This window comes from Pygocentrus nattereri, chromosome 24 (genome assembly GCF_015220715.1).
Source record: "Pygocentrus nattereri isolate fPygNat1 chromosome 24, fPygNat1.pri, whole genome shotgun sequence".
NCBI lineage: Eukaryota > Metazoa > Chordata > Actinopteri > Characiformes > Serrasalmidae > Pygocentrus > Pygocentrus nattereri.
In genome coordinates, this window is record NC_051234.1 from 1,142,928 (window position 1) to 1,155,375 (window position 12,448).

At 45.0% G+C, this 12,448-nt stretch overlaps 1 protein-coding gene across 1 annotated transcript in view; it reads right to left on the reverse strand.

The window, feature by feature from the left end:
* Positions 1-10,266, reverse strand: part of ube2e2 (ubiquitin-conjugating enzyme E2E 2) — a 41,258-nt gene extending 30,992 nt beyond the window's left edge. Inside the window, exons 1-3 of the mRNA XM_017682325.2 lie at positions 10,102-10,266; positions 5,836-6,018; positions 1,702-1,752 (exon numbers count right to left, since the gene is read on the reverse strand). Of these exons, the coding sequence (XP_017537814.1) occupies positions 1,702-1,752; positions 5,836-6,011 (227 nt within the window). The 5' untranslated portion in view covers positions 6,012-6,018; positions 10,102-10,266. The remainder of the gene's footprint in view (positions 1-1,701; positions 1,753-5,835; positions 6,019-10,101) is intronic.
* Between the last annotated feature and the right edge of the window lie 2,182 nt (positions 10,267-12,448).

The window sequence follows — 12,448 nt, forward strand, 5'->3', positions numbered from 1 at the left end:
CCAACTATAATATCGCTTCCCTTTAAAAACTCGCTGTATTTCCTGTTATAAGAAATACTGACATTTGTCTACTCGACCTAAATCGCTTTAGATCAGCCACGTTTGTGTATTATAAGGCCATAATCACAGTGATTTATATTTGTAATCGAGGTGCAGTTATCGAGCACTACCACATTCAGTTATCACATCGATATCAAAAGTTCTTCACCGCAATAGATCCACTTAAACAGGGCCAATTATGCTCTTTAATGAAACGTGCAGTCAGCTCTGCGTTCAAGAACTGATATGCGCTCAGAGAAGTCTGCGATGTCAATATACATTAATAACAATAAACACTGTTCCTAAATGCATGTGATGCAACTTCCAAATGTAATGAATTCACATCAGTAAATCAATAACGTGACACCGTATGACCAAAATGATTAACGTGTTACTGGGAAACGAATATTTTTAACCTTCTGAGACGTCAGTATTGCAAGAGACTGTATGATATGTAGTGGTTACAGTAGCTCATCCGGTATAAAGGCTGAAATTCTTCCTCAGGTAGGAGTCACTGTCCTACCTGTGCGCCACAGAAAGATGACACAACATACAGCCAGCCACACTAATAATAACAGCCCATTTAGTGTCTGAGCGAAGTGTTTCAATCACATTTCAAATGAAAACGAAAAGGCAGCGGACCCTCGACCATCTCCCGCCGTCTGGTCAGCTGTAGCCCATTTTGTTTCCGAGGCAGCAGCCATAAAGGAGTCGGGGTTTGCCTCGGCCTGACACGGACACCGCAGCGTAACTCAGTCAGAGCCTCGTGCACAAAACAAGCCGTGGACCAGCTGGTACTGAAGCGTGAATGACTAATATTTTCCAAATTCCAGCAGAGTCGGACAGTCAGAGGTACGAGCGCATGAGACAAATGACGTGAGAAACTGGCCAAAGCTTCACATCATAAAACTGCCTGTTCCACCTTAAACGGCGCAGCAGTTGCATACAGGAGCCTGTACAGACGCCAGAATGCAAGAGCTGCTCCATTTAAGGCGGAACGAAAAATTCAAACAATAAGCTGATAAATAAGAGGCCAACATCCATCATCACGGGGCTAGTGTTCAAAACCAACACTGGCAGGTTGATCTACATTTGTTTTTACTATTTTGCACAACAAAATATTCCAGATTTACTTCTGTTTCTTGTGAATGGACCTGCAAAACAACGGCTTCATTTATATACACCATCAAAAATTTGGATTATACCACCATCTGAATTCTTATCCATGCCACCTACTCCCAACTCTATTAGACAGCCCTCAACCTTCCCCTCGTTTTCTCTCCTCATCTGTTTCCAAATGCTGGATTTGCCGCAATTACTAGATCACTAGATATAAACATGAGGGATAATCAATGTGTCGGTTTATGCTTTTCAGTTTTAACAAGGCCAGGCTTTTTCCTCCGAGCCCCATGGGGGTCATAGCCTTCCAGCACATTTTCAAACCCATCCCTCGCTTATGTGAACAACATCCTCATCAACACACAATATCCATTATCCTCCTCTCTCCCCCCATCTCATCTAGCGTTGTGCTCTCTCTATGCATCTCTGGCTCCATCTCTTTCCCTCCGCGTCTTCCTGTCTCTTCACCTGAAAAGCAAACGTACAGGAGAAACCAACACAAAAGATGTGCGCCAGCACGTTCACAAAAGCTGCTGAACTTACCTGCAGTTTGGCGGCGGATCTAGAGTGATTTCTGCAAGCTCCTTTTGAATTCTGCAAAGCAAAAAGGGAAAGATGTATTGTAATGTCTGACACCAAGACAAACGTTTCGCTCCATATCCAGATGCAAATAAACAAGCGTAGGCCTTTGAGCTAATTCAGGGACTTTAGAAATCAGTTGCAAGGGGAAAATATATGTTGAAGGAAAAAAGGTTTCTTTGTTCCAGTGCAATAAGTGTTGTTATGCAAACACGAGGTGAAATAAAAAGAAGGAACAAAAACACTCGTGTGAAGGGAGGAATTCTGGCAGTAGCTGCGCATTTTCATACACAGATGACTCATAAGCAGAGCTCTGTTTACAGAGAGACACGAGAGGTTTCGGTTTCGTTACCTACCCATGTCTCACATCCTCCACTCAACATAATGACCGTTTCGGCGCTTCAGACATTGTGAATCACTACTGTTACGACCTACATGACACATATACATATAGCACTGTCACACTGCAAAGAGGAATGTGGGAAAACTACTGCTTTAATCTGCTTTTCAAAACAATCTAACCCCAAGTTCTCTTTTCTAAAACCCCAAAAACCCACATTTAGAGGCCGCTGTGATTTTTATGAGGCTAAACATGCCTTTCGTTTTTCTACACTCTCTTTATCCTCCTCTTGATGTCCTGACAGTTAAAGCCTTGCCCTAAGGCAGCTTCAACTGAACAATGCCAGACAACAGACCAAATGAAAGCTAAAAAGCCCTTGTACAGCCCAGTGCTGCTCCGCCACTCAGCCGTTCCCCTACGCTTAAAGGAGAGGGAACTAACTGCTTATAACTGACTGTACCACCACATCTCAGACGAGCCTTCACTTCAGCTGCTTCTACAACGGCCTGACAGGGTCTCCCTCTCCATCAGACATGCTGGATCTGACAAACAACAGCCACGTTTACATGCAGCCTAATAATCAGTTAATAATCAGACTAATAGCTCAATTGGAATAGAATACGTCCATGTAAACACCTCAATCGGAATAGTCTAGTCCGATTGAGGCCATTCGGAATACAATTTCTATCCGGTTGAACGAGGTGGGAAAAACTCTAAATAATCCATTTAATATCCGTGTAAACGCCTGTATCCGATTTCATTCCCTATCGGAACGTTTAAGTCCGTTCGACAGGGCGGAGCAGAATCTGGTCTGCAGCTCTGATCTGCTCTGATCTTTAAAAGACGGCGGTGGGACGGACGTCCAGCTTATGCGTCTCAGAGCACGACGTCTTCCTCTCGGCCTTCTTTAATAAGGACGCGTGAAGGACGTTTTCCTGAGTCTGACGTCATTTTAAAGCAGTTAAAAACACAATCACTGCTCACTGCTGCTCATCTCACTCTGACTGACAGGTTCGCTGTGATGGTAACGTTTAAGCGGTTCTCCACACATGCGTCACTTTTTCATCAGATTACTTGTAGTGAGCATGTAAACAAAGATGTTCATCAGTTTGTTGAGTAGAGTGAGCATAAACACCTCAGCCAGGATCTATAATCCGAGTGTCTTCGATCGCATTGGCAAAAATCTCTGCATGTAAACACAGACAGTGAGGAGAGTCAATGTAATAAGAAAAAACAAAGAACACACTCCATTCGTGCTACGGTCACCATTCTACTCCCCTAGACTGTAGCCATGGCTTACGGATCGATCAACGCTTCAGGAAATTCGCTACTACAAGGAATTCAAATAAACGCGTGTTCTGCAGTGAAGGTTGTCCATTAAAGCCCAAAGGGTCAGACAGAACTCGGGACATTCTACAGACAACAGCTCTGTAACTGAGTGAACTGATGGAGTGGACATTCTGTGGCCCTCTGCCTGATGACTCTTAATAAAACAGGCTCTTGTGAATAATGACACTCAGAGCTGAGCACCGTAGTGATGTGTCTGATACGTGATAAATGATTTATGACACAGCAATACTCAGTTTATTACATTCAAAGGCTTGCAGACATGTATGTTTTTCCATGGGCCTCGTTCGTCTACAGTAAGCCAGAGAGGTCAGAGGAAATTTCCAGTCATGATATGAGTGAGAAAAATTAAACGTTCTCAGCATTTTCACCACAGCGTTATTACAAATACGCAATACACACTGCAGCACGTCAGCACAGGTAACCCATGAGCAGTCTGCAAGAACCCTGTAGCAATAAAGTCACTATTTCCACTAGGACTTTTTAAAAAGGCAGAATTAGTAAAGGGCCCATGTTGTGATGTGTGGTTTGATGTGGTATGAAAACACTATTATAATCTACTATAGGCTGCTAGGCCAATCTACGCTGCTATTAAGCTGTTAAATTAAACGGCCCACACCGAATCCACTGTTCTGTGAGGTGACAAGAAACAGCACATTAACATTAACTGCTTATCGAGCCTAGAGCAGCTTGGTTCAACCCATCCAAACTGGAGTAATAAGGAGTGTTTTAGCCTGACCTGTTTTTTGAATGAGGCAAAGTACCAAGCATCCAATCAAAACAGAGCCCATTTACATACATCACTCTCAGAGCCTGTTTACATCTCGCATTAACATGCATTTTTGGTAATAAGGTCACGCTCCGATTTCTCCTGACCACATGAAAAGCTGAAACCCTCAGGACGCACTGTGATTCGGATATAATCGGATCACTCCAAGCACATTCAGAGGTGGTCAGAGCATTTAACTCAGGAACCTAAGGGTGGAGGACACCCGAGGCTGAAGTTATTCCCAAAGCAACACCTTCCATGCACTGATGAAAGAATCCAAGTCATGCTTGTCCACTCAGGAGTCAAACGAAAACAACGTGACAAACTTTTTAAGCAGGGAAAGAGCGTCTGGTACTCGAGTAATGATAATCCAGATATCAGACACGGATCATATGTTAATGCAAGGTGTTAAAAGTGATGGACGAAGTACAGAAGCCATGTACTGGAGTTAAAGTAGATACTCAAGGTAAAATATTCCTCCAGTAAAAGTAGAAGTTCCTCCCTTTAGACCTCCACTTGAGTAAAAGTACTAAAGTATTTCCCTTCAAATGTACTTAAGTATAAAGTAAAAGTACTAAAAGAGGAATTCTGGCTCTGATGTCCTGTTATCATTTTTATAACCAGACTGGCTTCATGAACTCATTTCAGGTGAAAGTCCTCCAGCGTCTCTCTTGGTAAACCAGTCTTTTAATAGAAGGTCATTAATTAGTGACGCTGACGTCTATTAAAATGATCAGAAGCACAAAACACTGAAGGTAAACAGTTTCCATCAGGGAGAACCGAGTGGCTCTGAAATCACTTTTTACACACAAGCAAAGTTTCAGTTTCAGATTTATTTACAACTTAGTTCCAAGTTTAAGTTGAATAAAAACTGGCTTTAAACTCAGGATCACAGATGAGCTCCTTTACTATGTTGATCTGTAGGCGTCTGTTCATAAACATAAACCAGCCCAAACTCATTTACTATAAAATGAAATGGTGTTTGTAGAAATTCAGAAAAAAGCCGCGTCAGTCTCGACTGCATATGTGGACATATTTCTATATTGAGCTCTATTTACACAAAGTTAGGTTAGTTCATCATTTATGTTGAACAGACTCTCCCAAAGTTTTACGCTGCTGCGCTGACGTTGAACCGCGTGCTGCACTGGGTCGGTATGACCAACAGGTCAAAACCAGCTCTAAACAAAGTGACCGCTGGGCCCTGATTGGTGCTCTGGCTTTGCGCTTCTTTCGTTTTGACATGTTACGTTTTTATACACACAGAAACCAAAAGGAGCGACAGATTTCTCAAAATGTAGGAGGAAAAAGTCGGATATTAGACTCTGAAATGTAGTGGAGTGAAAGGAAAAAGACGCCCAGAACAGAGAAACTTCAGTACAGATACACCAAAAATACTAAAGTACAGAAACTCATTACATTTACTCAGTTACTCAGTTACTCAGATACTGTCCACCACTGAGGACTGTTTCTGGTACAGGGCATAAAATAAAACTGAGAAAAAATCTACAACGTAAGCTCTGTGAACTCTGAAACCTCAATATGCTCTATGCCGATTTATCTCTCAAACCAGTAAAGTGTCGAATCCCTGGACTCCTAATTCAAACCCATGACCCAAAGCCTTCCTCCCTTTGACTGGACTCACCTCTTGGCACTGGTAGAGAGTTTGGCAGCCGTTTTACTCGAGATCTTGGTTTCTTTCTTCTTGGGTTGCGCCGGCTCACGTTCCTGCTCTGCAGGGGCGGTCTCTCTCTGTTCGATGTCCGAGCTTCCTCCGCTCGTGCTGGGGCTGTCGTCTGGTCTCTGCACCTCACTGGACATCTTGGCCCTGCAACAGCACGTCCAGATTGACACATTACATAATATACTGCAGGCATAGGGTCAGCATACCGCACACTTGAAGATGACGATGATTTCTGCACTAGGGGTGTAAAAATCCGTGATGCCTCGATCTGAAGACTGCATCAATTCTGGAACGTTATAATCTGTTATAATCTACTGTAACTTTTATTTTAACATGTTATTATAAAATAAAAGTTTGGCTTAAGTACAGTTCTCAGTTTTTCCCAGACATTAATAACAAAAAAAACACTGCTACACTGTTTTTAATCGCTATAGTCCCCCAGGCACGATCTTCCATCGAGCGTAGGGGTGTGCGATATGTACTAGGGGTGGGCGATATGGCAACAACAATTCTTCTATAAAATATATGTCACAATATTTATATCAGACGTCAGGAAAATAAGCTGGAATAAACACATAAGAACCACTATCAAATTATGTCTATTCAACGTTTCACACACTGTGCTGCACTACATATAATCACCTTGGACTCATAATGCTCTTTGCAATGAAACACAGAGCTGGTCAATGCTTCCCAACCCTGACTCAGTAGACATTTCTCCTAATTCTGAATCTAACCAAGTCAAATCACTGAACATCAAGATTTCGCAAACCACCTCCTATAGAATCAGAATCGGGGAGAACAAAGGGTCACGTACGAGCTGTAGACCCTTCAGACGTCACTTGAACCGTGCAGTGGCGTTACAGAGCAAAGCCGTCGGCCTGGAAAGTGAGATGAATCAGATTCCACCCTACTAATATCACAGTGAGCCAACATCTGATCTACATACTAACCGCTGGAATCAGCCGTAAACCGAGAGCGGCCGTGAGTCTGAGGTGGAACGTCGAAAAAAAGGCCGGTTCTGCTCTGCTCTGCTCCAGGCCTTTACACACCTGAGCAGCTTTTTCAAGCACTACTTGGCTCAAAGGGGAAGAACGGACGTGAACTAGCTGTGGGCTGCAGCAAACTGGATTAAAAGTCAGAACAGCTGCAGACAGCAAACCAGGGAAGAATTAATGCCTGGACCGACCAGCCCATCCGTCTCACACCACAACCAAGCCAATAGAGTCAAACAGCCTGATGATGCACTTGACAAATATCTCTGGTTGCTCTTTTCCATCAAGCACCCCCAGCTTACTGAATTACTCAAACGGTTCCCCGTATTTGTCTTATTTCTCAGTCAGCATCACACATAACATCCTAAGTTGAATAATGAAAGCCACGAACATCTTAAACTTTCAGAAGACGACTGTAGTGCAACGCGCAGCCTGGTGAAACACCTCTCCAGCGGGTGAACGCAGCTGCCGTACAGTAGAAGGGATTAAGGTCGTGTGTGTGGTCGCCTGGAAAGCTGTGGCCTCCGTATGAAATTCCTGGCCTTTTCTGACTTTTGGCGCCACCATAATACGCTTCAAATAAACGTAGGTTTTTGTTGTCCATCGTTTACGTTCCACCAATGACCACCTGCAATATCTTTTGCCAGAACACTTGACAAACGCCTTCAGTCTCTCACACACACACACACACACACACACACACACACACACACACACACACACACACACACACGTATACTCGTCCCAAGCTTGCTGAATTATTCCACCAGCCACTCAAAACCTTCACCACCTGTTACTCATGTTGATGACCATGACTTAGCCATGTCTGCTTAAGCTGCCTGAAGGAAGAAGCCATCTCTAAGGTGACGCCACCACACACAGGGACTGAATCAGTGCATCATCATCACCATCCTCTTCCTCTGTTCCAGGCAGTAAGATCTAAAGAACCCCTAATCCAGTTATGAGGTGGAGGAGTTCTTCTTCTGCAGCTTGGTTCTTCTGTAATTGTTTTGCTCATGTTTTTAGGGAGGCTTGGCTCTGCTCCGTCTTTCTCCCTCAAGCTTTGAGTTTTTTCAGTCTTGGTTGCTCTCAGCAGTTCTTCCGCCTGCTCTAGTGGAGACTCTCCTTTTGAGTCTTGGTTCCTGTCACCAGGTCTTAAGGAGCCCCTCCTCGAGTCTTAGATCCTTTTGGTGTTCCTTCCTCATCCTCTCTGAGCCTGTGCTTTTAGGGCTGTTTCTCTTCTGAGCCTTGGTTCCTTCCAGTGTTTCTTACTAGTGCTTTCAGTGGGGTTCCTTTTGAGCTACGGTTCCTCACAGTAATTCTCCTCATGTTCTTAGAGAGTTTCTCCTTTTGAGTCTTGGTTCCGTTCAGTGCTTGTTCCTCATACTCTCGGGTAGTTTTACTACATCTGGAGCCAGGGGTTCTTCTCAGCATGTCTCACCTGTGCTTCCATGAGGGTTATTTTTGGAAGCTTGGCTCCTTCAGTGGTTTTCCTCTCTGCTCTTACAGAGCTTTTCCCTTCTGAGTCTTGGTTACTTCCAATGTTTCTTACTGGTGCTTTTAGGGGAGTTCTTTTTGAGGTACGGATCCTTCTTCACATTCTCCTCGAGTCTCGGTTCCTTCCAGCGTTCCTTCCTCAAGCTCTTCAGGAGTTTTTTCCCCGTCTTGAGTCTTGGTCCCTTTAGTGGTTCTTCCAGATCCCCTAAGCCATTTATCTACTCAAGCACTGGCTCCTTTAGTTGTTCTTCTTCATGCTCGTACGGTTCTCATCTCTGCTTTTAGGGTTTTTTAGGTTCCTTTCAGTGGTTTTCCTTTTCGGGAGTTTTTCTGTTCAAGTCTGGGCTTAGGGAGTTCTTCTCGTTTGAGGCTTGGTTCCTTTCAGTGCTTCTCCTTGAAGCCCTCCAGGGTGTTTCTATTGCTTTTAGTATTGGTTCTTTTAGTTGTCCTCCTTCGAGCTCTTATGCCGCTTTGCCCCTTCGACTCTTCGTTTCTCAGTGTTCCTCCGTGCTTTTAGGCTTCTTTGGGTTCTTCTTTACGCTTTTAGTGAGCTCTTCTATTTATAAGTCTAGGTTCCTTCAGCATTCTCTTTCATGTTCTTCCTTTTCGGTTCCTCTCAGCGGTTCTCCTCCACGCTCTAATGGGGTTTTTCCCCTTTTTAGTCAGTTCTGTTCAGCGTTTCTTGTGGAGGAGCTGCTGCCTTCGGCTTGCCAGGAGTTTGGAGGTTGATTTTTTGGGGAAAACGGTTTGTAAGGAGAGATAAACTGAGCCGAGCCGAGCCGGGCCGAGCCGAGCCGGGCCGAGGAGGTCTCCTCGAGAGAAAGTGAAATGAGTAGTTAGGCACATCCACCGGAGTGATGTTCGAGCAGAAGAGCGCGTTATAATGGAGCTACAGGGCAGCAGCTATTAGCAATGACATGTTGATAACACAGCTGCTGGGCTGTGAGCTCTGAGAGGGTTTGTTATAATGGAGAAAATGGGTCATAAAACATTTAGATGACACAGCCCACACGCCCTCGATGCTAAAACAGCACCGTGGCGCCTCGGCTGCACACGGACACACAGGAGGCGTCGAGTAATCCCACTTTGGGAACGTTAACCTACAATAATCGTATTCCTGAGCGGAGTGAGGAGTTTTGTTTGGGAGCCTCGTCGAGTCCGAGCTAACGCTATAACGCTTAGAAACGCTATAACGCTATTAACGCCAAATGCCGAAGCCGTTGGGGTTGTTGGTGGTGGTGGGGGGGGCGGCTAACGTTAACGTTAACATTACCTCAGGCGCTGAGGGGCAAATAAAGCGGGCAGACACGGTTTAAGCTGTCAGGAACAAAACAAGGGGGCATAATGAGGCTAAGGCTGAATGGAAAGGCACAGCCTGCTGCTGTGGCGGTGGGAGGCAGCGCTTTCAGCCGAGAGAGAGGCCCGAGCGTGAAAATCACACCGAAGAGGCGAGCGTTAGCACGGGTTGCTAACGAGCAGCTCGGCCGGGGTCAGTGAGGGGAAAACGCGGCTGAAAAACGGCGTGAACTCCACCTTAAATCGCCTCGCTGGCCACCGAGAGCTCTGCCTGCTTCGGCACAAAGGCAGGCACGACCCACACACACACACTCACACACACTCACACACCCCCAACACACACACACATCCCCCCTCAGTGGAAAACACCACTTTCCGCGGGACATTTTAGCCACTTTTCCCCGCTCCGCGCTTCTATCGAACATTCGAGAAGGTTTACCTGCTACACGGCCGTCGGTGGTCGAGCAGACGCGGGTTTAATTCGACGATAAAACAACAAGAGAGAGAAAGAAAGAAAAAGAGAGAGAGAGAGAGAGAGAGAGATAATCCAGAGTCCAGCCGTCCGCTCGCTCCCCCGTCTCCTCGCTATTTAACTAGAGAGAGAGAGAGAGAGAGAGAGAGAGAGAGAGAGAGGCAGAGAGGCGATAACAGAAACCGAAGCCTCCACAGGACCGCGCAGCGCGTTCACGTAACATAATATATAAAATATACACATTTCAATATTTTATGATTGGAAACCGTCGTTTTCCATCATATTGGCTCCACACAAATACCTAAATGCACATTATTAGAATGAAAAGTAAAAGTGTGTTTAGATATGAGATTATTATTTTATTATTATTATTATTTTTTATTTTTTTTTATTATTATTATTAAAGGGCCTATATCATTATTTTTGTATCTTAGTATGTTGTTTCTTGAGATTCTATATATCCATAACAGTCTATAATTTTAATATGAAACACTCCTTATAGCTTCAACGTGAGTGGGTGGAGCTACTAGTCTGAATAAGTGTGTGTGTGTGTGTGTGTGTGTGTGTGTGTGTGTGTGTGTGTGTGTGTGTATATAAGGACAAAAGTATTGGGACACCTACACACTACACCCACAGGAGCTTTCGTGACATCCCATTCTAAATCCGTAGGCATTAATGTGGAGCTGAGCTAACAGCTTTTCTTCTGGGAAACTTTCTACAAGATGTTGGAGAGAGTGTGGGAATTTTAGACCATTCAGTCAAAAGAGCATTTGTGAGGTCAGACGCTGGTGTTGGGCGAGAGGGTCTGGCTCACATCCTAGTTCGTCCCAAAGGTGTTGGATGGGGTTGAGGTCAGGGCTCTGTGAGGGCCAGTCAAGTTTTTCCACACTAAACTCACCCAACCTGGCTTTTATGGAGCTGCTTTGGCCACTGGGGCTCAGTCATGCTGGAACAGAAAAGGGTCATTCCCAAACTGTTCCACAAAGTTGAAGCATACAATCACCCGAAATGTCTTGGTTCTGCTGAAGCATTAAGATTCCCCTTCACTGGAACTAAGGGTTCTGGGCCAACCCCTGAAAAGCAGCCCCGTATCATCATCCCTCCTCCACCAAACTTTACAGCTGGCACAGTGCAGTCAGGCGGGTAATGTTCTCCTGGTATTCGCCAAACCCAGACTCGTCCAGCAGACTGACGGATAGAGAGGCTGATTCGCCACTCCACAGAACGCATTTCCGCTGCTCCAGAGTCCAGCGGTGGCCCTTTAAACCAGCTCCGTTTAAATTAGGCCAATTAAATTATGGTGAGGTTCGGTTACAATCAACAGGAAAAATATGGCCACCACATTCACCAACACCAGGGGGTTGCCTGCAAGTTTGGGTATTTCTTAATACCAATTTGATGACAGTGCTCAAATTTGAATTTTTTTTAAACGTTTTTTACACCCCAGACAGCCATGCTCTGCTTTCTTACAGCGTAAACAGTTGAATGTCCCATTCTGGTTTACTCCTAATTTTCTGGAGATTTTGGATTCTTCTATGACTTTGACTGTACCATTTCATCATGCTTTCATCAGGGATATGTGTGGACAGAAAGGCTTCAGTGTGCATGCATAAATATACATACGGTATATAACCCCCCCCCCCCCCCCCCCCCCACCACCCCCCGTTTCGGTGGTTAATTGTCTGCATGTGCAAACAAAAGATTCACGTTTTCACCACCGTTTCTTACTCCAATAGTGACTTTGCCTCCACGAGGGTTTGGGCCCGACTGGTTTTATAATTGAAGTGAATTAGGTCAAGACATGATGCAGTTTGGCCTGAAGGGCCCAGAAGATTCTTCACTGAGATCTATTGACTAGTTTCAGGGCAAGCAGGTATAAACTTCACTACCCACTAGAGCCACTAGATTTCCCATGTTTCTAAACAAGTAAACAAGCTACAATAATTGCATGGCAAATGAAACTGAACATTGAGCCCTTCCCCTTAGCGCTGTAAACACAGTTATGAAAAGCAATTAAACCGCTGAGCTTTAGAGGCTGTATCTCAGGACCCCAGCCAACATGGGGGTCCTTGCAAGCATGATTGTGTGAACATGTATTTGCTGGCATTTAAGCTCACATGGGGCAGTCGTGGGCTGGAGGTTAGGGAACTGGCCCTGTGACCGAGGTGCCCTGAGGTGCCCTTGAGCAAGAAACCTAACCCCCAACTGCTCCCCGGGCGCTGCGGATTGGGCTGCCCACCGCTCCGGGCAAGTGTGCTCACTGCCCCCTAGTGTGTGTGTGTTCACTAGTGTGTATGTGGTGTTTCACTTCGTG